This window comes from Esox lucius, chromosome 3 (assembly GCF_011004845.1).
Source record: "Esox lucius isolate fEsoLuc1 chromosome 3, fEsoLuc1.pri, whole genome shotgun sequence".
Classification (NCBI taxonomy): domain Eukaryota; kingdom Metazoa; phylum Chordata; class Actinopteri; order Esociformes; family Esocidae; genus Esox; species Esox lucius.
The window spans coordinates 21,295,775-21,322,908 of NC_047571.1; the positions used below are offsets into that span (position 1 = coordinate 21,295,775).

A 27,134-nucleotide genomic window follows, 5' to 3' on the forward strand; every position below is an offset into this window, starting at 1 on the left:
GCAGCCCAATATAACATTGACTAGGCTACATTCAGCTGTGTAATTAGCTACTGTATTTTGTTTTGTATTTTACAATTCACAAAAAAACCATGTTTTAATTTATTTTATAATGTTACCTAGCGCAGCTTTAATGAAAAAGATCAGTACAGATTAAGTCTGTGATCAAAAATTGTGTTTTCATAAAAATATAAATGTTGGTCCAACATTGCGAGAATGACACACTCACACACACTCCCACACACTAATCTACATGTTTTCAACCCTTTATTACAATGTATTTTATGTAATTTAAAGTATACAAGCTCAAAAAGACAGACATTGAAAAAAGGTATATTTCTGTTATTAAAAATGGCACATTTATTGCTACATTACTGTTATATACACGACAGTTCTCAATATCTACTTTATATATAAAAAAATAGGAAACTGGAGGCACTTTGAGGACATCAATGGATTCTGTCCCCAATGTAAGAGAGACAGTGGGATTTGTGTAGCAGTGTGTCCTTATGTTGAAGGGGCAGATAAGGGCTGATCACAAGGGTCCACCCTAACAAAACACCAGTTGTGCAGTTTGATAAGGGAAGATCTAAGGATATTGTATTCAACATTCTCAGAAATGAATACAAATCATCAGCAACGTCACACTTATGATCTCACTCTGCTGTTGGAGGAAACTTTGCATTTCCAGCATCAGTACGGAGAATGATTCAGACCAACGGGACAAACTAAGAAAGACATCAAGAAAATACTGTAACAATTCAGTATGACGGGGGGGAAATACTGTTTAGTTAACATCCACTGGCCAAGACATATCAAATTCAGATGTTTGATATGAAAACAAAAAAATGTATCTGCCCTATCAGAAGAAAACCTTTTAGAATGTTTTGAAAGAACATGGTACTCTTTTCCATGACAAGCATTTTGTCAAAATTGTCCATAGTTCATCCTGCAGATACCCGACCTGGGGATACTCATATCTACTCAATTACAGAAACTGGTTATCGAGCTCACTAAATTAAACATTTACTCAGTTGTTTGCCAAATTTAGGGATACCAATCACTAACTGAGAAACAGAGAAAGTGTTTAAAACATTACATAACCATTAGCTGCTAATAAGAAATATATTCATAGATATGTCCTGAAACACTGCCCAACTCTTCCCTGCCAACCATGCCAATCTTGGATATTTGTAAAAGGTTATCTTAGAAAGCCACAGGCGCAGTGACAATTACAATTCAACAGTGAAGTTCAGGCACTGGTGAGTTACCATTTTCTAACAAAGATTCCAAACTCTGGGGAATGACTAAGCCCAACTTATTGAATCTTTCCCATTTTTTTTGTTTCGATTTGAAAAGTTTGAAAACACGATTTATTAAACTGAACCGACATCGACAATACACCAATTGATGACCCGGTAAGCTGAAAGGGATTGCTATAAAAGGAAACCTACAAGCAGGAGGTATGAGACTTGGCAGAGCAGCGCCGGGTAAAATAAAATAAAAATAAAAAAACAACTCTCCAGCATCCAAAAGAATACAGAAGCTGATGTGGACTTCAGGGGATCGAAAAAAAAACTCATTGATGGAGTCGCTCGTCTACGATGCACAACAAAGGGCCTGAAATGGTCCAATCAATTCGACACTGTGGTAAAGACTACACAGTGGGTGGCATTTCCCAGAGGACTCTCATAAGCTTTTACAGGTGCATCACTGTCTGGTAGGATAACTGCCCTGGCCAGTGACCATGTGGCCAGTGACCATGTGGCCAGTGACCATGTGGCCAGTGACCGCGTGGCTCTTAGAAGGGCAACAAGGGCAGCCTAATGCATCAGCCACCGGTCCTGTTCATACTGTTACTATCTAGCATAGACTGCTCTGGAGCATCCTAGCGAGCAAACAGAAGAGGTGTTTACCGCTGCCCATCAGACTGTCTTGCACTCTGATCCGCACCTTAGGGCTTATTTGCCCATGCACACTCCTTGCCCACACATACACACACACACACAATGTTCATTGGGGACACTGGTGCAGAGAACTGGTCTCTTCCCCATTCATTGATTTCTTGTTAACGTGCATTTTTGTATGCTGCCTGCACTGGAATATACACCCCGATTCCCAATTGGATTATTGGATTTGAAAATGTGTCATTTTAATTTGAACTTGCATGGACTTTCTTTTTCTTAATAGATGCAAGCATTATTTTAGTTAGCCGGTGGCATGGTTTAGAAGCTGATACAAAAGGCATCTTGCTATACCCGCAACAACATCTGCTACGAAGTGGATGAGACCAAAAAATATTTGAAACTTTAAAGAACACCAAGTTGCTTCCTTTTCCGCAATAACTCCAGAAATGCAACTTTTAGGTTTTCTATTCAAAATCAGTGTTATTTTCTGTCATTTTTATCAGTCTACTATAACTCTGGACAACAGGTCTCCTGTAGTTGGACATGGCTGTCTGATATTGCGCATGATGAAAGTAAGAGATGGCATTAATATGCATTATTTCACGGGGGGGCAGTGTCTAAAATGATAGACTAAAATTACAGCCTCAGTCACATTTTAGTAATTGTTTTTCATGAAATAATGCATATTTGGGCTACCTCTTACCTACAGTCACGTGCAGAATCAAAAGGCGTTCTCCAAAAGCATTAGGGCTGATGTTCAGGGTTTTACCATACAGATCACCTCTAAGAACAAAATAAGTGATGAAATTAATACTGTTCCAAATGTTTAGTGATAAAAACCTTTCCAAGGTTTCCAACTTAACCAACACTTCCTTTAATAGTGAGTATGAAATTGTAATTGGGATAAATTATTTATACAAACCTTTCGCAGTAGTTGTGAAATATAATTTGTCCAAAGGACCTGTACTTCCAAAACAGTTTGGAGAATTTCCAGACATATTAGGAGTGTTGGTGTTTACTACTTAGCAACTGGGACTTCATGCTTATCTCAATAAAAAAGAAAAGATCAATACATTGGGGATGGAAAGAGAGACACACTTTAAGTTTGTTCCTGGCATCTAAAACGAGAGTTGTCTTACATTTAAAAAAGTGAAATGAAAAGAAAGCAAGCAATCCAAAAGAAAACTCATATAGCTATCTTACAAGGTTAAAAAACAAAACAATAAATCACTTCTACAAAAAGGAGTATCCTTACAAACAGGTGTTGTAACTGGTTCGAAACACCCAATGCTTCCTGTAATTTAAGGAACAACAAATATTGTCTATCAATGGCAGTTGAACACATTCAAGGGAAGATATCAATGAAATGTCATGATCCACCCCTGAATAATCCACCCTTTCTATGTCCAACAACCACTCCTCCTGTAACTTACTACCTGTAGTCCACTTAGAAAAACAAACCAAAAAACCACTCATTGTCCTCCAAAGTATTTATGTACGCGTGACCTGGACACATCCCCACATGCCCACTGACGACACTAGCTCCACGGGTGTGAAGGAAATGGAGGAATAAGATTGGCTGAGGGCGCTGATCGTGTGTCCACGCGGTGTACTTGAACTGGAGGCGGAACAGGAGGTGTAGCCATGGTTCAGGTAGTGGCAGAGGGAGTGGGATAGGGGGAGGCGTGCTCTAGCTCAGAGCACAACACACTTCTTGCATGTTTCAGTCCTATGTCCCCAAGTCAGAGGAAGTCTGGATTTCACCATCGATCCTGTGTTAATAATAGGTGAACAGGAAGTGGTTTTCAGCTAGTAGAGTCACCAGGACCTGTCCTAGGTCTCTACGAGTTGGCGAGGTTCCTTTCCTCACAGGCAGTTCCTCTACTCCACCCAGGGAAGCAAAAACAAACAGATGAAAAGGACAAAATGGAAGATTGTAGGATCTGTGGATAAATAAAAAAACACCCACCATACTAATCCTTCAGATGGGCCAGTGTGTGGGCAGCCCTTACCAGAAGGCAAAAACAAAGAAGTATTTCCAAAGTTGGCTAGGTTTTGTTTTTATCATTGTGCTATATAACAGCACTTTGCCAGCCGATTCAATAGGTGTCACTGTGAGTCTAGTCTTTTCAATGCTGGTGGGATGCCTGGATACCTCAAACTCCACTTCTGTGGTTCAGCCATGTTGAGGAAAAAGATGATGTTGGGAACAATGATGATTCGAAATCTGCCAACCCTTTCCTTTATGCAGGTATATAAGCAACAGTCACCATGCAGGTTAGATTCTGAAGTCACAGTCACCATGCAGGTTAGATTCTGATGTCACAGTCACCATACAGTTTAGATTCTGATGTCACAGTAGTAATCATATAGGTTAGATTGTGATTTCACCTTTGCTTGTAATGAAAGTAAGACCTCCTTTTCAAGTGGGAATGGCAAATTACTACCAAAGGACAAAAAAATAATAGGTTGCTCACATGAGCAATTGATCCAAAAATACTATTTGATCCAAACAAATCTTGCTCCCAACATCTTAAAATGTCTTACAAAAACATGAACATTAGGCAGAAAATTGTTGCGTTTAAATTTCCTCTGTCTGTGATCCAGTCTTTCCTTGGAGTTCAGTTTCTTTTTTACTGTAAGTATTCTTCCAAACTTTGTGTATTTGTGTATAGATATTGTATTCATAGTAGGGAATGTACCCGCCAGTTTTGTGTGTTTGTTTGAAAATGTGCTTCTCCATGATATGCTAGCATATAGAGAGCACCTTTGAGGATTGACACAAAGTGAGATGCATGACGAGAGAATAAGGCCACTTCTTCTAAGGGCTGTACAATCAACAGGACCAGGAGCTGGAAGAGAAACAGGGATCATTATCAAGTGTTCTACCAGACATCATGCAGCAACAATACACCTGATGCTGACCAACTTACCTTGGTGTTACATATGGCTCACAGTGTTGTGTCCTTCCCCCCCTAACCCAGGGTGCCCTCCTCCCATTTGAGGGTCCCCCCCTGAACCCTTCTCTTCCTCCCTCCTCTTCAGGCACGCTGCCTTGGGGTTCAAGTTACGCTCTTTAGGAAGAAAAGAAAAGTCAGCATCACACAGGAATGGAACGGATCTCCAGGTTTATACATGATAGCAGCGGAAATCCCAACACTGCCTTAGTGTTCAGATAGGGAGCACTATGGAGAAAATTGACTGAGACAGAAGGTTATGGCAAAAGGCAATTTTCTAAATATTTCTTGTAAACTGTGACGGCATTGATAGGTTAGATGTCCACATGTGGGAAGGAGAGATGTTAGAAGCCAAAGGGAAGGTGATGGCAGGAGGATTATGGTTACAGCTTTATTGCAGTGGGACTTTAGACAGGACAAGTAGAAAAGCAGGGAGGACACTGAAGACCCAATGAAGGAGAGAAGACAGCCAGACAGGATAGAGGAATAGCCAGACAGCAACGATGAGACCACAAAGTTTGGCAGAGGTGCAGCCCCCCATCTTTCCCACGTCCGTCCCACCACCCCCTTTAGTCATTTTTTTTAGCTCCCCTTCTTTCCGGTCTCCGAGACAACAGTAGAATAAGGCCAGATGCAGGTGAGTGCAGGTAGAATTAAGAGCTTCTGGGGTAATTTAATTAGAATTTGAGGACCTATTGGTAGATCTCACTAGGTATGGAGGCTTACCTCCCATCTAAAATGAAGCCCTACTTGCACCTGCATCTCCTGGTCCGGTACAAACCACTCTCTGCTCTCCTGGTCCAGTACGAGCCATTCTCTGCTCTCCTAATCCGGTACGAACCATTCTCTGCTCTCCTGGTCCAGTACGAACCACTCTCTGCTCTCCTAGTCCGGTACGAACCATTCTCTGCTCTCCTAGTCCGGTACGAACCATTCTCTGCTCTCCTAGTCCGGTACGAACCATTCTCTGTTCTCCTAGTCCGGTACGAACCATTCTCTGCTCTCCTGGACCGGTACGAACCATTCTCTGCTCTCCTGGACCGGTACGAACCATTCTCTGCTCTCCTAGTCCGGTACGAACCATTCTCTGCTCTCCTAGTCCGGTACGAACCATTCTCTGCTCTCCTAGTCCGGTACGAACCATTCTCTGCTCTCCTGGACCGGTACGAACCATTCTCTGCTCTCCTGGACCGGTACGAACCATTCTCTGCTCTCCTGGACCGGTACGAACCATTCTCTGCTCTCCTGGACCGGTACGAACCACTCTCTGCTCTCCTAGTCCGGTACGAACCACTCTCTGCTCTCCTAGTCCGGTACGAACCACTCTCTGCTCTCCTAGTCCGGTACGAACCACTCTCTGCTCTCCTAGTCCGGTACGAACCACTCTCTGCTCTCCTGGACCGGTACGAACCATTCTCTGCTCTCCTGGACCGGTACGAACCATTCTCTGCTCTCCTAGTCCAGTACGAACCATTCTCTGCTCTCCTAGTCCGGTACGAACCACTCTCTGCTCTCCTAGGCCAGTACGAACCATTCTCTGCTCTCCTAGGCCGGTACGAACCATTCTCTGCTCTCCTAGGCCGGTACGAACCATTCTCTGCTCTCCTAGGCCGGTACGAACCATTCTCTGCTCTCCTAGTCCGGTACGAACCATTCTCTGCTCTCCTGGTCCGGTACGAACCACTCTCTGCTCTCCTAATCCGGTACGAACCACTCTCTGCTCTCCTAGTCCGGTACGAACCATTCTCTGCTCTCCTAGTCCGGTACGAACCATTCTCTGCTCTCCTAGTCCGGTACGAACCATTCTCTGCTCTCCTAGTCCGGTACGAACCATTCTCTGCTCTCCTAGTCCGGTAGGAACCATTCTCTGGTTGACTTTTTGGAGGGCGGCAGTACTGGATGTACACTTAAAGGAAATCCTACCTCACACCTGCTTCTTCTGGCATAGCATTAAGAGGCAGCCGGCTGGGGGCAGGTGGTGGGGCTGTACTGGACCGGCTGATAAAGGGTGGCCTACCTCGGACCTGCTTCTCCAAGCCCATTATGACCTGCACGGCCTGCTGCAGGATGATGAGTTTGGTCTGGGCCTTGTCACTTCGCAGGTGCACCTGTACCATCCGGCCCAGCTCCCTGAACGCCTCGTTAATGTCACGCACGCGCACCCTCTCCCGGAAGTTGTTGGCCATGCGGCGCGCCCGCTCCCGCTGCTCCTTCTCCTCGGCCGTGAGGTTCTCCTCGTTGAGCGAGGCCACGCTGCAGCTGCTGAGGAGGAGGGAGGGGGTCGTTACGGTTACCCCAACACCCGCTGCCATGGCCCTCCTCCGCTACGCCCCCAGACGCTGCCTTAAGGGCAGCTTCTGACCAACGCTCCAGGGGCGGGTCCTGTCATTGGTCTGATATAGTGAATTGTTTAAGTGCCGCAGGCAAACAGTGGGACGTTGGTGCGGCCCGGGTGGACAGAGCGTTTCCAGTGAGGAGGAGGAGCGTCACGGAAGGACAATCCCAGTGGAGAATGTTGCCGTGGTTTGGAAGGGGGAGAGAGAGAGAGCGAGCGAGCGAGAGTGGGGGAATGGGGCGCCAAGAACATGGTACTAGAATGTTTCTCTCTTTTCTTATTGTTTGACACAGAGGTATGTTGAGGCCAGTGCACTGTTACTGTCAAGGCGGGACCACGGAGGGCCTTGGGAATGACATAAGGCATGTAACAACGTCTTCCTGACTAAATAAAATAGATCATTTCAATGTTGAGTCATTATGACTGAGGAACGATCAGACCAAATGTTCCAAATGAAATGTCAAACAGCCCTGATAAACTAAATCGCCAGCTGATCAAAGTCCAGGGTGGGAGTCAGACAAGGTAATGAGGCCTTTGGGGGCTGTCAGAGACGAGAAAAGAAGACCATGGAGGAGAGGAAGAAAGAGAGCGACACCCTCTGCCAGGTCTAGACCGTACACAAGACAACTCAAGAAGCAAGGGGGAGAAGAGTGGGAAACAGGAACAGAGTGAGAGAGAGAGAGCTGAATGCATTTGATGCCTCATGTTAAATACATCAGCTTTCAGAGATGCATTTATCTGAATGAGGAAGCTGAAACCACTGCTGCCATCTGCAATAGGATAAGATAGAAAGAGATGGAGAGGGGGGGTTAAGTGAGGCAGAGGAGGCATGGAGATGACTTCAATGAAATCAGTAAATTAAAAAGATTAACATTTGACACATAAGGGCATGCAACACACAGAGACACTGCAATAAGAACATGGAGGGTGAGTTAATACATTGAAAAGGAATGGAATAGAAGCAGAAGTGAGCCCCTCCAATCTTAAACCTAGATCTGCATTTGTATAGCCAATCAGCAGACAGGATGCACGGGGTCAATATAAAGAGCAAGAAACAGTAACATGTTGATAACATTAGCATGGTCTGCATAAAAAAGATGGGTTAATCTTGAAGCCTTTTCACTGTCTTTATTATTTTATTTTTTGTGGAAAAAAGATGAGATCAGCCTATGTGAGTTAACCCCAAAGAAAAGCAGTTACTAGAATAAAACTAGAATGTAACTTGGGGTTAGAGGGGCGTTGCATAAAATAGTTTAACATTTAGAAAAATCTGAAAACCCTCAGACAAAACCAATCTTTGCACTTCAGGTCATTGACCAAAGTTTATAAAACATATACACAAGCAGTCATGGCCCCCTGAAATAATTTTATCATAAAGGGTGAACAGCTAGCAGAAACGTAATAGGCTGTTAAATGTAAATGTGCAATGCTAAGGCTTCAGAACAGGAGAAGGGAGACAAGCCACAGAAGGAAATCAGAAATGTAATGGAGGGTAGTGGAGGTTGAGACACATGAGTCACCTTACACAGTGGACACAGCCCAGACAGACAGCCCCATGCCATTTAGATCAGGCAACACACTACAGCCGAGCAGATGCGTGTCAAGTGCTGGCCTGTGCGTGTGGCCACAGTAGCAAAGCATTACCGGAGAAGGGCCAGTCCCAAACTGTCCAAACGGCCTCCTTTCCTCATCCCCTTTGCTCCCATAATCAACACGATGCTCTCTTAACATATCCAAAGGTGAAATCAATGTCTACATTTACACAGGCAGACAAACTCTGATCCCACTCGATTTTCACACCAAATCCCTTTTCAGGGCTGATGTGATTAATTAGAAAGATCAGAATTCAGCTTTCTGTCTAAACACAGCATATAACTGACACCTTTCCACTGTCTTGACACAAATGAAGGAAGACTCAGAGAGCAACACATTCCAAACCAACGAGACACCCCAGGGCCTTCAACCCGAAGGAAAGGAGACAAGGGGACGGGAAGCCTTTGGAGAATTGGGACACGGCCCTTCCTGGTCCTACCTCCCGTCTAAACCTGGACCCCCAGTGACAGCACACTGACCTCGGACTTGCTGCTCCAGGTTGAGTATAACGTTAACGGCCTGGTGCAGAATGAGCAGTTTGGTCTGGGGTTTCTCGTTAGTCAAGTGGAGCTGACACATGCGGCCCAGCTCCTTAAAGGCCTCATTGATGTCCCGCACACGCAGCCTTTCGCGGGCGTTATTCGCCACCCGCCGCTCTTTCTCCCGCTCCACCTTCACCTCCGGCGGCAGATCCTCATCATCCTCGTCCTCATCATTGTGACTGACGTAGAGTCAGAGTGGGCCAAGGTTTGGTTTGGGGAGGGGATAGAAGACATCACATGGGTATGGCTGGATGATATCGGCTAATGTGGATGAGACTGTCCCATTGATACCGTGTTCTAATCTAAACCCTGTTCATTCTAGAAAATGAGTGTTCTAGCTTTCTGGGAGACTGTTGTACTATAGTCACTGTTTTCCTGTACAGATATACAATGCCATTTCATTTGAGGTGCAAGGTATGAAACTAACAATTCATAATTCATTATATGCCATCAGTTATTTACATGGGGGATCTGCTACGGAGTATGTATGCTATAAGACAGTTATAATAGCGAGATTATAGAAAACCTCATTCTCAAGGGACTAAACCATCTCTTGGATCAAGACACGGGAAAGATCTGTTTAGGTTCTGGCAACACGGCCTAAATGGTTCTGATGAATCAGTTTGGAATCAGTAATAAACAATAAGTGGCTTTATACATCTCTGTCATGAGCCCCTAAGACGGGAGGTTCCCGTGGTAGGATGCAGACTTACTCTGCTCCTGTGTCTGATAGGGAGGAGGAGAAGGTCTGGAAGGAAAACGGCTCTCTGAAAACAACGGAGAGACGAGGGCACACATGACAACCGTGCTACAAACAATCTCCTGTCTATGCTGAGGAGACAGGCCGTGGCACGTTGAAATAAAGAGGGCGAGCCTTTACACTCTCAACAGACGCCTTTCATCATTTCTATGCCGCAGACGTCTGAAATGGGAAGTTACAGTAATGTTCAGGGAGTGAGAGTTCACCCTGTTTATGACAGTGACACAGAACCCAAGACACATCATGAAGCCACTTCTGCTGGCTCGTACTAAAAAGCTTTTTAAGCCCCACATTAACGGCTCAGAAAACTTCTGCTACCACAATCGCCTAGTGCTTAGTTTTGACGGGAAAGTTAACAAAAAAAACACCTCACAAATTGAAGTGTGTATGTGGGATGCAGAATGGTATTAACATCACTCCGCTTGATCAACAATCCAGCCGACCAGACTGTTTCTGTCTACCTGCCTAACACACGTTCAATCCCAAACCAGCGCATTCTGCGGAAATCATGACCTGACACTGTGAACAAGGCAATTTGTCAGTCTCAAGCCAAGTAGGACTTCAACAATCAGGTGTTTGTTCCGGCAGTTCCACCACTACGTTCACAGGGGTTAGTTACCTTGTTCGAGTGCGGGTCTTCGAGTCTTTCTTCTCATCCTCTGACTTGTCAGCCACGGAGGAGTTCTCGTCATCCTCCTTGTCCTCCCGTTTGACATCGGACCCACTGGATGATTGTGTGGAGCGAGTGACGCCTGATGCGAAATGGGGGGTGGGGGGGGTATCAATGAAAGACATTTTTCATTCATTTCTCCTGAAATGGTATCGAAGAAAGGAATAAGTAAGGAAGGGATCGGGACTCACTGATAAAGCCTTCAGGCTGGCCACCTGGCTGGGCAGAGGCAGGGCCATGGTGACCATGCAGACCACCACCACTAGAGGGCAGACTAGACGAGTCCTCATGGTGATTGGACAACTGCAGAGCAGACACAGTGTCTGTACATGGAACATCAGTGTCTCCAGCGCTACATCATTGTGACCAGATATGACCACTATTTATCAGTTCATCTGTCCATCCATCCCAAATTCTCGTTCTTACCAGGCTTGGCAGTCTGTTGGTCAGTCCCAGGCCAGCGTTGTTAAAGGCTTGGGCCAGACCTCCTATACCGGCACTAAGAAGGCTGTGCATGTCAGGCAGCCCCCCTGGACCCCCTTGCCCCCCAGCATGACGCTGCAATACATGGATGGCCTCCTCAAGGCGGTCCTCCATCTTGTTTTGCTGTAGGAGCAAGTGAAAAGGACTGTGATTAAACAAAACTATCAACATCAATTCATCCAACTTGCTTATGACCAAGGTGGTTCTTTTAAATCTAGTATGATTCTTTCTATTACCAGGCCCACTGAACACATGAATGGAGTCTGAAATGAGTATCACTGACCAGAGCCTGCAGTCCACCCTCAAAGTTTGGAGAGGGTGTGGTCTGTCCCGAGCCCCGGGGCCACTGAGAGGCAGAACCTGCAGAGACAGACGGACACATGTTTGTCCAGGTACCAGCCACTGGTCCATATTCTTGTCAGCTAAAAAGCAGTAAGTCTAAATATTTGCTAGGTGACTAAAACTTAAATCATATCTAGTAACTTTAGACATTGAATTACACAATGTCACATTTCATCAGGAGGAAAAGCTTTGACGACAGTTCTACTCTAAACCAATAGATGGAGCCATGGTCATTTTAAAGTGTCATATTTGAGCACCTTTGAAAAAGCTACATTTCTGTTATTTTACATGTTGATGAAGCCTTCCACCCTATAACAGGGCCCCCTAAGGTCTGAAACAGTGGGATCTGCTAGGTCTGGTCAAATAGCAGCAGGCTCCAGACCCACCATCTGAGAAACAATTACATGACATTTTCTCAAGGGCAATTCTTTAGGGGGACACCAAAAGTACTGCTATAACACTGTTTTAGTTTGTGCCATCGGTTTGCTTGCTACTGTTGCTCTGCAAATTCAGCTATTGTGTGTGTGAACCCTATCAACATAAAACAGACTGTATGGATTAACCTCATGTTAGCTACGTGCATTGAGTGCCTTTCACAGTAGACACGAACACAGCCACCTTACCAGCTAAGGAACACGACATACATTTCATTGCAAGCTTCTCTCATTGACTCAAATTCAAACAGCTGCAAACATTGGTTGATGTTACTGTAGCTTGCTAGCAAACATCAGCTAACCACTAGCTAACAAAGTGTGACCTGTAATTCAATGCAGCAAAAAAACTATCTATCAAGTGTCAGTAAATCAGCACAAGTGCTTTCATTGCATCTTATTAGTATTACTGATATTACATAGTTATGTTTACGTGTCCCCCCAGTATTTCCACCTATTGGTGAATTTCAGAAATGGCTGGCCCAGGTCTGATCCTTCTGGCTACAGGTGTCATTTCCCTGCCCACTGACCTGCTATGGCCTGAGGAGAGCCCGCTGGAGTCGACGGAGAGGAAGGAAAGGTGTTGCTGTTGTGGTCCGAGGGATAGATCTACACCAAAACAAGACGACAACTCGAAATGATTATTCAACTGGATGAGTGACATAGCAGACTGTGACAAGTCAACATATGGTTGATGTAGACTGTGCGGCATTACTCACTGATGCCAGGGCTTTGCCGATCTCATCTCCTGAGCTTCCTGGCCCCCGGTTGGCTGCCAGGGAACAACAGTGAAGATAGCAAACCATTATTACAGAAATTAGAATTTTAAAGAAAACACACAGGTAAATGCAGAAAGAAAACCAAAACGAAAATCCAGAAAGTGACCAAAATTGTCGGGCAGACGGAAAAAGAGTGCTGCTGTCATACCCATGATGGTTTCTGTTCCGTTGATGGGGGGTGTGTGGTTGGGGACTCCGTAGCCTGTGGACCCAGGGTGGAAGCTCCCGTTCACCTCACTGCCATGCAGGGGGTAGTTCTGGGGCGAGAGGGGCAGCGGCTGGCGCTTCTGCACAATGACAAGCTCAAAGTCAGTCTGTGCGCTTGGAAAAACCAAGGAAACAGCACACTGACTTAACTAGCCTTCATTTAAAAAGGACCCCATGTGTGTGTGTGTGTGTGTGTGTGTGTCAGCAGTCTCACCAGTCTGTCTTGGGGGTTGATGGCGGTGAAGGGGGCAGGCTGGCCCAGATGGGGGGAGTTACCCAGCATGGCTGCAGGGTAGCCCGGCTGACCCATCGGCCCGGCAGAACTCCATGGATCAGGGGAGGAGTGCAGACCTTCTGTCAGGGAGAACAAGAGGGAGGGACAGGGCGATGAAATGGGGAGCGGGAGCTATGGCAGATCAGGGTGGATACCAGAATACAAGCAGCCACCTGAGGTAAAACATCAGGGGGCCACATATGAAGCACGGCACCTCCACCTGATGGTTTTATCCCGCTGTGCAGGCAGACCAACAGGCAGGACAGGGAGGGCAGGTAACATCTTAGATTAGAGCTATGAATCACTCACTAGGACTCTGGCATTAGCGGTTTCCACAGGGAGTAGAAGACAAAATACAAACAGTAAGAAGCCATCTCCATCCCCATGACATCATTGGATTGCTATGGGACTATTCAGGGGCAGTCTGCCAATTTGGGTGCTACAAGTGCCTACTTGTGATGTGGAAATTTATATTATTTATATACAGTGGATATAAAATGTCTACACACCCCTGTTAAAATGCCAGGTTCCTATGATGTAAAAGAATGAGAAAGATAAATAATGTCAGAACCTTATCCACCTTTAATGTGACCTAAAACGTGAACAATTCAATTGAAATCTTTGAAAGAAAAAAAAAAGAAAAAAAAAAATCACAATAACCTGGTTGCATGTGTGCACACCATTAAACTAATACTTTGTTAAAGAACCTTTTGATTTTATTACAGCACTCAGCGTTTTTGGGTAGGAGTCTTTTATCATGGCACATCTTGACATGGCAATATTTTCCCAGTCTACTTTGCAAAAGCACTCCAAATCTGTCAGATTGCGAGGACATTTCCTGTGAACAGACATATTCGGATAACCCCACAGATGTTCAATTGGATTCAGGTCTGGGCTCTGGCTGGGCCATTCCAAAATGTTAATATTCTTCTGGTGAAGCCATTGTTTTTTGGATTTGGACATGTGCTTTGGGTCGTTGTTGTGCTGAAAGGTGAACTTCCGCACAACAATATATATAGAATGTTATTAAATATATTATGTTTCAAATTCTGAAAAGTGTGGTAAATGTGTTTTAATGTTTAAAATATTATTTATAAATAAGTTTGAAGCCCTGGGCATTGGGATTTAGATACACATTTCACGTTTATGGGTATTTCTTGCACAATGAGATACTAAGGATTTCATCAGGACTTTTACAGCACATTGAGTACAGCACATTGAGTGTTAACAGACCACAGACCAACTTGCTCTACATAGCAAGTTTTGCCTAGATGGCACCAAAGAGCAAGTAATATTGTACATCACTGTTGTCATGGCAATACCACATGGCTAGAAGAAGAGAGATGCTAACAGCATACAGCTAGAGTGGAAAATTGTTGAAACAAACAAGTTCAACTTCTGAGCTGACAGTTAAGGTGACAACAGGAAAGTATTTTGGACCACTAAAAGGGCAAGCTAGACTGTCTTCCAGACACAATGCAAGGACAACCTAACTCAATTATACATTTCTGAGTTTTGAGAAACGTACTGTATCCTGCAGTACATTTAAACAAGTTAGTTTGCTACACTGCAGTAATAGTCAAATGTACTCAGTTGTTTCTCATTTGACCATATGTTGACTTTGTCCATGGAGCGGAGGGAGCTCTATGACTAAAGCCAATCTAAGTAGTAGACCGAAACGTGGTCTGAAGTACTGACCTTGCATGTAGAAGGTGCCGGGGTAGGCCACGTTTCCAGGCTTGGAGGCAGGGTATCCTGCACTGTCTCTGTTATAGTCCTCTCCTGACGCCGACACATATACCTACAGAACACACAAGTCCTTTAGTGAAGTCGGACTCAAATCATACCAGTAATCATATATATTAGACTAGGTGTGGTCAACAACCTTTCTTCTGTGACATTTTAGATCTGGCTAAGAAAGCGTACATTCATTTGATGATGTGAAGTGAAGTCTTTTGGTTGTACCCTTTTGCTTTGGGTATCATGTTAAATTGTTTTGTTACTATTATGAACATACGAAACCAACAGTAAAACATAAAACATGTGCACCTGTACAATGGATATTAGCAGGTTCAGTAGTGGCTTGAACAAACGACAGGGAGGTTGCCATTAACCCAGCACAATGTCTCAACTCCCAATGATCTGGTGATCTGACATGATCTTAATACCCTGTTACCAAGACAACAAATTGATTCTTTCCTGAAAACTTAAGTAACCCAGTGCTCTGCTCTGTGATATAAAATGATGTGTGTTTTAACGGAGTATCAAGTTGGTTCTGCCTAAAACCTGATCCTGAATCCTCTGTGGTTCAAAGAGCATCACTCACAAAATGGATAGTTATCCCAGGAATGACACTGAAAACGTAAAGGTCCTGATGCTTTACACCAAGAGAGCACACTGAATCTGCCCTACTCTGGCAGGCATTAGAGAATAAAACTAACATCCTGCACAGTATATTTTTTAAATATGCATCTTATTTTCTTTACAAAGTGAGGTAGAGAGGAAATGAGGAGTTGAGGGAAAGCAAAGTGGAGAGAAGTCACGAGAGAGAGAACGACTAAAAGAGAGGAGAGGGTGAGAGGGAATGGAGAGATGCACTACTAATTACTGTGCCATCTGCCCATTCCTGGACTGCAGCCAACTCTACGGGCAGCTGGGATAGAGGGATGGGGGAGGGAGAAGGGGGAGGGTGAGACAGTGAGAGAGAAATAGAAAACAGAAAGGAGGGGAAGAGAGGGGGGACGAAGTAGAACACGCATGAGGGAGAGAAAAAGGGAGTGAGTAGAAGGGAGCAACAACAAGGAAAAAAAGATGGAGGGAAAACAGTGGAAGAGCAGAGACAGCATGGAGGACATGGATGAAGGCAGGTAGTGGCCATGTCTGCTAGGCATCAAGCTTATTTCTTTCCAACTCCTTCCACTCAGACCGCTAGACAGCTTCAAAATGTCAGGACTGGACACTGACAGGCACCTAAATTTGAACCCCCTGGCTGTACAGTATCTGTCAACGCATGACATCAGAGCTCAGGCCTAGCTGCACAGGCATGACATGGGTGTCCACAGACCTGCAAAAATTGACACTTTCAAAAAGGTTTTATTGTCTGACTGAAGGAAATGCTGTAAGAAATTAAAAAAACTAAGAGGATTATAAAAGAAAATACAGAACTGGCGTCACAAAGCAAGCCAAACACCTGCGAGTCCCAATAACCACATTTCCTTGTCATAAAACTCAAGTCATATGCCCACATTTATGATCACTGTGTTAAATATTCAGCTACAAGACTTCATGGCTGGGTTAGTCTCTTGTGAGGAAATGTCCACCCGAATGCACCCCTGACTCGTTCCTAAATGGAAGATTATATTTTATGACCTAGCGAGCCATGTTGGCAAAAGAACACGCTGTGAAATTATGCCCATCTGACCCAGATTGCAAAAAAGTATTCCTTTTAACTCCCCAAACAGTTCACTTTGAATCGCCACTACAGTATCCATGCGTTTTCACATACAGGATTCATACACCATAGTAAGGGGTTTGAGTAATATGGAAACGAGTGTGCTGGTCTGGAAGGAATGTACGCACATCAATAAAATAAATGGCCTATAAATACAAGCCACTATAAATACATATGTCTAAATAAATGAATGGGTGAATGAGTAGGGCTCTGTTTATTTTTTCACCTCAGTGCAAAGGCACACAGCTGTGGGCCTGGAGGCTCTTTCTGCCAGTCTGGCTCTGCTCTAAACGCCAGGGTGAGGTCTGCCTGTGTGTGTGTGTGTGGTATAGTCTGGGCATTGAGATGTATACATGTTACACACATCAACAGTGAGGGCTCAGAAGCAGTTTACATTTGGCCGATGCAAGGACTGTGTAGAGGGAAGATGTGTATTGTTTGGATAAGGACAGGAGATGTTGACGCGAATGGGCACCTGTGTGGGCTTGGGAAAGGGAAAGCTCTGAGATCAAGGTCTGAATTCTTATGGGGCCCAAGGGGCAGATATGGGCGTGGCCGTCTGGTATGAGGGGGTAATGGCAGGGCAGGTCAGGGGGCTGTACTTACTGAAGATGGCAGGCCAGGGGGAACTTTCCGGATCTTTTTTGGCAGGGCATCTGAGGAGAAAGACACACACATCAAACAACCAAGTTATGAAAGTAATGCTAACAGTTAGGGCATTCCAAAGACTGGGACTATTCATCCAGCCGTTCAGTGCTATGCTGGTAGGAATATCTGCCTATATGAGCACTAATAAATGCCTTATTTTAAACAACCAGTATGTTTCTGCAACCACCTCACACCAACACGCCTTCCATTGAAGTCCCCCGCTGGTTTAGCAGAAGTGAAACTTCTCAGGTTCTTATTTTAAACCTCAGTAGGAGAAGTGAAGGTGATCGCAGACATAAATATAAATCGGAATAAAGAGCAACTCCCCGACTCCCATAGTAATGGTAGTAGTGGAAGATATGTTGGGGTCTTCAATTTATAAAGACAACACAAGATATTTAAATGTAGAATGTCTGAAATTACAATTAGTAGGTAAAGAAATAGAATAGAACTCCGTGATGCATGCTTCATTTAGCAAATAAACTGGTATAAACTGGAATACATTGGAATGCCAACACATTTACTCGAAAATGTATTTTAGCAACTTGAATGCTTTACTTTATAGAGAAAAGGTGAAAATGAGTGCACTGAAATAGTAGTAGGCTTGAATTGAGCCCATGCTGCATCGGTGTACACTCCAGTTTCTGTGCCTGTACCCATGCCACAAAACAGGGACAGCAGAAGTGTTCTGTGGGATAATATTTGGTTGCTGTGTCCTTACCCATGCTCTCCTGGGTGGGTCTTCTGCGAGAGTTAAACTGAGAGGGGTAAAACTGGGAGCCAGACTTCAGGCCCGACGGGGACAAGGCATCAGGACTGGGCATGGGCATCTCACTGGGCATAAAGCCCGGCTACCCAGGAGAGGAGGGGGAGGAGAGAAGACAAGGTCAGTCACATGAACACTGCTAGATAGTACAGACATTTTGACAGATGAAAGAGAAGGCCGAGGGCAGGAGGAGGAAACAGGAGAAGAGACAGATGAAGGAGAACAGGCAGGACGGATCTACAAACATTACTCTGAGGAAGAGACACTGGTTACAGATGAGACAGGTGACAGAAGAGGAGACAGTAGTCAACAGAGGAGTCTGATTTTACCTGGGCTCCAAAAGAAGAGTAGGCTCCTCGCTCAGCTTTGCCTAGAAATTGGAGGGACAGTCAGGGCAGGCCACTAAAATCCTTTAACTCATGAACTACCTTTTACTTCTCTCCAGCACACTAACACCCAGCCTGAGGTGTTCCCTCTTCAGTTGGGTGCCCCCCATCTGTCTGTCTTGTCTGTCCATCCGGCTGTATACGAAGTGTAGTATTCAAGGCTTGGGACGGGAGCAAAACAACAAATTGGCCCATTACAGGGTCCGGTGGAAATGAAGGGCCCAACCCCAATCTTTCTCCTGACAGCTCAGCTGAGACAGACACACACAAACACTATTGGTGACACTAATCCCCAGGGAGGGGTTTGTTTGTGCTTGGGTGCTCACAATCTCCTCCCCTCCTTTCCAACCCAATACCCCCCACACCCCCCCCAGTTCCTCTAAATGATCCCCATAGTCACCTCCACCTCCTACACACATGGAATGCACCTACAGAAAGTTGCTATACAGGTCACTGTAGTGCTGGGGTGAGGTAATCCACACAAAGCGCCCAGGCAATTGTTATAACTTAAGACACACAGCAGCATAATTCACCCCAGTATATTTAAAACGGCTCAACCTAAAGACACGTCATTATGCGGTCCCTTCTTGTGGTCACTGATTGTAAACACAGGGTGGATTACGGTAGATCCAGGAGCCTCGTGACAACACCCCAGGGACCGGTTAGTGGGTCGTCTTTGTCAACATGGGGACCTGATATCAACCGTGCTGAATTAAATAGAGTTGGGGGGAGAACCCGTTCCAAGGCCTAGACCACAGAGAGCTTGGACAAAACCTAGTCAGATTTCCTTACCCACAATCCCGGAGCCAAACAAGGGGGTGGGAGCAATGCCTTCGTGCTCGTTATAATGAGCTCCTTCACCATAACCCTGGAGAGAAGGAGATGGGAGGGGTGGAGAAATCAAGAGGGAAGGAAGGGAGAGAAAGGGAGAAAGAGCAAGTGGGGGACAGAGGGAGGAGGGTGAGAGAAAGGCAGTGGAAAGGAGAGAGGAAAGAGAGATAGAGGGAGGAAGTGAGCGATGAGGGCAAGACGAATTGGGGATAGGACTTAAAATCAATTTCTGCCTTAAACAGATTCTGTAAGGCCATCTACAACCAAACACACAGCGCCTGCAGGCTCTTAGGGCTAATCTATGCTACTGTAAGTCCGGAAAACACCAGTCATATGCTATTAGTAATACGCCCAGTGGACGATACCAGTGATATGATTAGTAATATGCCCTGTGCAAGACAACATGCCCACTCTGCTAAGTGTGTACTTTTGCTGTATGGAGTGTGCAGTGGAAGCTTACCCGTCCCTGGTTGAAGGAAGGGCTGGTCTGTTCTCCAGATGCCCAGGGGCCAGGACCGTTCCGCTCATCCATGCCTACAACCCAGCACATGGAACACAGTGGTGAGATGTGGGAACAGCTTCCACAGATCCACGTGGGACTGGAAAAAGAGACTAGATATGGCAGTCCTTTGGCCATTTCCAAACACACCTTTCATTCTCTGTACCAGTGAGTATTTAAAGGTTTAGAGATATGAGAGCAAAAACTCCCTCAAGCCATTAGCATAACGCCTATAGCCATCAGATCCCATAGGGTTACAATGGTACCAGGGGGATTGGAGATAGAGGCCAGCATAGGGGTCAATGTGACCCAATCAGGCATTGCTGCTTCAAGTCTAGGAGTTCTGAATAACCTTTAGCTGAGCGATGCTCCTTCAGCTCCCAGTGACAGCTACAGCTCTGCCACCACACTGACACTTAGTGTTGCTCTGAGGTGTAGGAAGTTTGAATAATTAACACCCAGTATGAGGCTCATACAATCATCCTGAACGTTTGTCTCCCACTCATTCCCCCCCCTCTGTCTCTTTGCTCCTTTACATTTTTCCATGGCAACACAGTAGTGATTCGTATCCCCTCACTCCTCCATTCACATGAGAACTGGGTAGAAAATGACAGGAGGGACACACGTCCTGTATGCTGTCCCTTGTAAAAGGCTTAGCATTGAAACAAGAGGGAAAGTACAGAGAGAATTTAAAGACTGGTGAAGCAGACATTCCTGCCCCCCCCCAACCCCCCCACGTCTCCTCTCACCGCTACTACACTGGATCTTGGGGGAAGCTGAGGCTTAATTGTGTGCTGATTTGCATAATTGTGCATATTAATTAGGCTTTGCTCTATGAATATTCATATTTTGTGTTTTGTTGTGTAATTAAAAAAATGGAGAGGGGTGGAGGGGAGCGGCTGGAAGCATGACTGGATCAGCCATCAGGAAGAATGATGGGTCCAAAGTGGAGAGACTGATACATCATCGTGACAACTGTGATCTAGAGGAAAGATGCCAGCAGAATCACAGATGAAGGAGATCAAGGGTGGGGCTTGTAGCCTCAATGATACTGTCACTCTCCATGTCCACCAGTAGACCAGACTCAGAAAGAGGACATCCAACACATAGAACAGCGCACACAGGGACTAGCACTTCTCCTGCTAAAATGTGAAGATACAAATAAAAAGAGACAATTCGCAGGCTACAATACAAGATTTAGGTTTGAGATATTTTCTACAGTTTAGCATTTGCCCATCTTGGCAGCGCAAAACAGCAAGTTAAAATGACCACAAGGGGGAAATGTTAGTCTATAGCCCAGCCTGAAGATAGCACAATGTATGGGCGGCTAAAACGGAGTCATCTGAAGAATGTGGAAGACAATGAATAGCTGTGGGGCAAGGAAAGAAAAATTGTGTATATGGCCTTACTGCTCTTCAGGTAAACTGACAGATGAAAAGGGGGGCACATACCGATCCCAAATGACAGCACTATTATCCACATTGGAAAAAAATTACACACTGGAAAAATTACATTAACTGAAGGATAGGACAAGTGTGCAACTCTAAAGTAAAACCTTATAATGGCTTTTATGAATATTCATTACAATTTCACATTTTACTTGTAATTAACAGATCTGAGTATATGGAGAGAATGTGAGAGACTTATCTAAGAGCCTATCTACACTATCCAAGTTTTATTGAGATTAACAAGACTTATTACGAGAACTAATGTTAACTAGCTTGTTACTAACAGTAGCTAGCTTTTAATGGAAGATGCTCCATTCATTGCGTGCTGCTCATGTTAGCATCCCTCTTTTTTGTCTCATATAAAGGTTGACTGATCATAATTATATGTACAATGGTCTGATTTAAACTTAAAATGTCTGAAAATGGCAAATTGAGTCTCTATGGACCTGGTTCAGTTCATAGATAGACTGATCTACATAAAAACAATGACATTAACCTTATATTGAGGGTGGACATCCATACAAAGATTCACCTCAACATTGTGTGAAATACACATGAAAATAAAAAGCCTAAACGTCTACATAGTATTTCTTGTTCCAATAAATCAATTTAATGTGAAAATGCTACATTTGTCCCAAACTTCAAAATGGTTTCAGTTTGTAACAGGATGACAGTCTGATAAGACACTACTTGAAAATCAGAGAAAACCACAGAGCTTGTCTGAACTACCCTGCTTCAAAGGACTATAGAAATAAGAGGTAAAACAAAGTTCCCAGTACAGATCTCCACATTCTAAGGACTAACTTAACCAAAAATTTTAACAGTAGTCTGCCTCCTCTTATAAAGCCATTACGAATGACAACAGCCCTAAAAAAATGTGAGCTAGAAACTATACACCTAATCACTTTTAGGGGGGTTTGCCCATGGAGGGTTGACAGAGTGAGTTAGCGCGCGCTTGTGTGTGTGTGTCAGCAAATGTCTCAGCACATGTTAGCTCAGAGAGCGAGAGGGTTGAGTCAGGCCAGACACATTCACTAGCCAGCCTCCCCTTTAAAACCGTGTCTCACCACCCCTTTAAACAAGGTTGGTCTATAATTACCCCAGAAAGAAATACTGAAAACGACCAGTAAACCTGAGTCATACAGGCTATGAGGCTCCATAACTAACAAACAGGGAACATGCAGGCACATACACACTTAGTTTTTATAGGACAATGCCAGAGGCACTGATTGGTGTACTGTCTGGCAAGTCTACACTTTCAGCCTTCCTTCCTTCCTCTCTTCCCTGCCCTGTACGACAGACATGAGTCACTCAGACACAATACATGCCGCTTAATAAGTTTTGAGGAGTGTGATTAATAGGGAATGTCTATATCACACACAGGAAACTGTTGCATGGCCATTGCATGTGTCTGAAATGATTCATAGGAGCTGGTTTTACGATGCTGAGACAACATTCAACATTAGTTTGATTACAAACTTCAACATATCTTTTGAAAGTTATTTCTAAATCATTGACATCAGAGGCTCCAAGTATTATATTCTGATAAGGCTCTGTAGTTTGATCAATACGAGTGTGCCTCTAAACTGCAAAGAATCCAACTAATGGGTAAATTGGACAGAATTACAGAATTGACATTCCATTTCCATTCACATGAAGGAAAGTTCCTAAAGAACAGAAAGTTCATGCAAAACTAACGCTCCTCTTCTGCATTTGAACACGCAAAGTTTAAAAATATCTATTCTGATTCTCAGTTTCTGGTTGCCAGTAAATGAAACTTAGTTGGAAGTTAGGTGATGTAAAAACACCGAAATCAGAGAGAAGCAGGGATGCATGACAACAGGTATCAGAGAAAAAAACTTCCAGCATCTGGGGTCAATGTCAAATCCTCCTAATCCATTAAACTATGACGACATGATGGCAGCCATTTCCAACCCACAGGGATTAGCACAAGGTGCTACAGAGATGGTAAGGCAGAGAGAAAGAGATAAAGAACCTTCTCACAGGGAGCCTGCTCATTGGGAGAGGATGGGTTTGGGTTCTAATGTGAAATCATACACTGTACCACATATGCTGCCTGCCTATTCAGTTCCCCTTTGTCTTGGCCTCTGATGAGCATAGTGGAGACCTGTGCTGAGGGCTGCCACACAATACCTGGAACAGCCGTTGGCTTGAGAACAGTAACAGCCTCCTTTTGTAAGTGGGCACCTTTTGACACTACAAAAGAAAATCTAAGTGGCCCTCAAGCTTGGAGAAGTGTAGTTCGTCTCCCCTGCCTCATCCACCTCCCCCGCCTCATTCACCCAGTCCCTTTCATCTTATTTCTACTTTAATATCCTGTTTCTTTTTAGCTATGACGTAAAACAACCTATATGAACTGTTCAGGGTCACAAGGAGGGTGAAGGGGGATAGAAAATGATTGGCGTAGTGGAGAGGAAGGAGGTTACTGGAGGGTGAACAAGGGTTTCGAAGGAAGGTGGGTTTGAGGCTGAGACAGAAACAATGCAAGTAAGATGGGGAGCATGGTTTGTGTGTTGGTATTGGAAGGCGGTCAGAAATAGGAGATGGGGACTACTGAAGGGAGGCCATGGGGTTAGCTGATTGGTTGGTTCATCGGTGGTGAAGAGAAGCATAGATGAGCTAAAACCCCCCCCACAAACGGTTAGAGATGGGGAGCCTGCGGGTAAATTCCCCCCAATGACACTCCTTGTAGTGTGACGTAGGAGCCGGGGGGGCGGGGGGGGGTTACAGATACTGCAATTTGACCTCCCTGACAGCTCCCCAGGGAGGAAGAGGGGCAGGGGGTGGGGAGGGTTCAAGAAGTGTATAAAGAAAGAGGAGAAAGATGTGTATAATGCATTATCCCCCTTACTGAAACAGATTCAAAAGAGACCTGGTGGTAAGGTGGGTGTTGACTATTGTTTAATTACATGGGTGTACTAAAAACATGTGGTACTATTACCAAAGTAATCAGAAAACAACAAAAAAAACAATCTGGCTTAATTAAAAACCTAATTGAGATATGCAAAGTCAGTAGGCATTCAAACCAAAGCCAGGTCTTACCTGAGCCTCCAAACTGGCTGCTGGCTAGAGTGGTGGGCCTGTTCTTCCCATTGGACACCGGTGGTGCAAACATCTGAAACAGAGACGGACACAGGGTCAGAAACCACACACCAGAGATGGTGCCACATCCACAAAGCATCCCAGAGACAGAGTGCTAATCTATGATCTATGGATACAGTCTTGGAAGTCCTACAAAAAAGTCAAATCTCAAACCATGATTGTCCATCCTGTTAAGACACTTCACTAAACTCAACATCAGCCCTCATCTTCAATAGCCTATGGGAATCCCAAGTTGCTTTCCTCCTGGAGTAGTCTCTCAAATTCTATTTAATATCTGTGCATTCATACTACAGACTTAGTTTTTTTGCCTTCCAGTCAGGTGCTCCAGCATATACTTGCGGAAACCAATCACATATAAAATAGTAGGGTGTGTGTTAAACGCAATGTATCTGGAGAAGACAAACTTGTTTGTAGAAACCCAACTGTAAGATAGAAATTAGTGTTACATTGTGAAAGTTTTGGGTGTTATTTTCACCAGCTGCGCAAAATTGGAATTCAACAACTAACATGTCTTTTTTACGAAGTTGTCACGTCACAAAAATTACAGTTAGTGCCTAAATGTTGGAATTTCAAATGAATACCCATCTCAGTTAGCCTTAGCGGGCTCAGTTAGCCTTAGCAGGCTCTCAGGAACGCTTAAGAATATATTGTGTTACTGAACCAATCTACAGTTAAGTACCATTTCTTCAACAAGTACTACACAAAATGTTATATTATACTCAGGGCTCCAAAACTAGATTGTTCCCCTGGTGCCACCAACTGACCTCACCAGCTCATGAATTAGCCCTGGATTTTTCACACAAACACAGCCAATCCACACACGTCCATTGCATATCCATCGGCACCAATGAAGCACTACATTTTGTTATACTATAATGTGGTTAAATGCGTGCACTGATAGCATGATAAAAGAACATAAAAGACAAGGAAAACGGTTCTGTCAAAGACAGCTTGCTCGAAAAGTAGAAGGCAGAAACCCGTCCAAGAACACAGGTTACAGGAATTATGAGTACAATGCACTTTATTTGACAAAATCATTGTTGTATCTGCCCCAAAAATTGGAAGAGAAAGAAAGCAACAGTCAAAGTCTGGAGACCTGACAACAACTCTAATTTTATAATGTTCAGTACCAAGCGCAAATTGATATTTGATGGAGTCATTCTCAGTTACAACAGATTGCAGCACCTGCCAACAGTGGGAAGAAAGCTAAAAAGACGAAGCTTTGACTGAGTCATTGATATGAGTGACTCACAGCAACTGCCCAGTGTCAACACTGACTGATTGATATCGGGTGTTCTTCAGTTTATGTAAGGGATAAAGAATGTTCTCTAGTACCTTGGAAATTCTGGCCAACGCAACGAGATGGAGGTGTTTATCTGTCATATATATTAATGAAGTTGTGCTCTCATGTTTTGGCTGCTGCAAAAATTACTTGTAATATGAAAATATTTGATTGTTTCTGTTTGTGCATTTTAAGCATAGAGATATACATCTCTAAATAAAAAATCCCACATGTAAAATGTAGGGATAGCACTGACAAGGAAACATTTTTACCAATCTGTATAATGATCAAATTAACAACTGGGATGAATACATATAAAACTTATTGAAAGCACATCTGGGTCACTCCTGAGGCAACAAAAACAGAATGAATTCTCATATAAAACATGTAAATAGAAACAAAACCACAATTCTGGCTAGAATGTTTGCTAAGGTTGTTGTTTGTTTGAAACAGTGGTGTAAAGCTGATATACTCATAAATGTTATTCACTTTCTAAATGCAGTGGTTGTGTGTCCTTGCACATCTTAATTAGGTGTCCCGTATCTCTGTCCCGAAGACATCCAATTGTCCCTTATATCAGGAATGAATGTGCATTCTAAAACTCCAGGAACAAGGGCCCCAACTCAACTCACATACTTTTACCACAGTTAAGTATATAGTAATCCATTGGGACATACTACAGCATCGTAAAATGAACTATGAAACCTAGCAGTACTGATGCAACAAACAAGACCAGAATTTGCTTTTGTATGTGACATTGCCATCTTCTCTGTTCGCTACAGGGTATTGTAGTTTATATCAGGTATGAGAAGAAACAGAATTCTCATGAAATTGAATACACTGTTGATCTTTGTTTGAGGCGAATGTGTACAAGGTTAAGCTTAATGATCAACCTAGCAAGACAAGGCATTAGCTAGCTTAATAGCTACTCTTGCGTAGTACCTTGTCTTGTCAGTAAAATGTCAAAACTAGCTACAGTAAATGTAACAAGCAAGCTTGACTGAACATTTTGTCAAATAAGATCAGGAGAATCATCGCCAACCCCTCTTTTCTTGTGCAAGGAGTTGTGGGCTATATTTCCCTAGAAAGAATTAATGGATGCATTCTATGCATAATATGAAAAACCACAAAATTAAAAGGCCGCCCAGGCACTTTGGGCATGCTGGCTCCAACGCCCCATGGTATGAGACGTCATTTTAATCTGACATACTACATAGTATGGGTAGTATGCAAATACAGATGGTGCCAAGTATTCAACAAAATTGTTGTTCAATTTCCTAAGTAATTTAGAATTAGAAATATCCTTGTTTTTGAAAGAAAAGCTATTTTTTGGTCCATTAAAATAACATCTAATTTATCAGATATACAGAGTGGAAATGTATAGAAAACAGCAGAATTTCAATAGAATATCTACAGTGGGGGA

The 27,134-nt window shown here is 44.0% G+C and overlaps 1 protein-coding gene across 3 annotated transcripts in view; it reads right to left on the reverse strand.

Moving 5' to 3' along the window:
• Positions 1-247: 247 nt before the first annotated feature.
• Positions 248-27,134, reverse strand: part of tcf3a (transcription factor 3a) — a 36,674-nt gene continuing 9,787 nt past the window's right edge. The window contains exons 3-21 of one of the 3 annotated variants that reach the window (XM_010887722.3): positions 24,370-24,442; positions 19,820-19,893; positions 19,321-19,396; positions 18,472-18,512; positions 18,098-18,227; positions 17,335-17,384; positions 14,976-15,078; positions 13,218-13,357; positions 12,945-13,083; positions 12,737-12,789; positions 12,548-12,626; positions 11,528-11,604; positions 11,188-11,367; positions 10,953-11,064; positions 10,711-10,843; positions 10,045-10,098; positions 6,879-7,120; positions 4,838-4,978; positions 248-4,756 (exon numbers count right to left, since the gene is read on the reverse strand). In XM_010887722.3, the coding sequence (XP_010886024.1) occupies positions 4,845-4,978; positions 6,879-7,120; positions 10,045-10,098; positions 10,711-10,843; positions 10,953-11,064; positions 11,188-11,367; positions 11,528-11,604; positions 12,548-12,626; positions 12,737-12,789; positions 12,945-13,083; positions 13,218-13,357; positions 14,976-15,078; positions 17,335-17,384; positions 18,098-18,227; positions 18,472-18,512; positions 19,321-19,396; positions 19,820-19,893; positions 24,370-24,442 (1,890 nt within the window). In that variant the 3' untranslated portion in view covers positions 248-4,756; positions 4,838-4,844. Of the gene's footprint in view, positions 4,757-4,837; positions 4,979-6,878; positions 7,124-9,268; positions 9,511-10,044; positions 10,099-10,710; positions 10,844-10,952; positions 11,065-11,187; positions 11,368-11,527; positions 11,605-12,547; positions 12,627-12,736; positions 12,790-12,944; positions 13,084-13,217; positions 13,358-14,975; positions 15,079-17,334; positions 17,385-18,097; positions 18,228-18,471; positions 18,513-19,320; positions 19,397-19,819; positions 19,894-24,369; positions 24,443-27,134 lie in introns of all 3 variants that reach the window. The other 2 variants (XM_010887710.3, XM_010887718.3) reach the window with 2 other exon arrangements.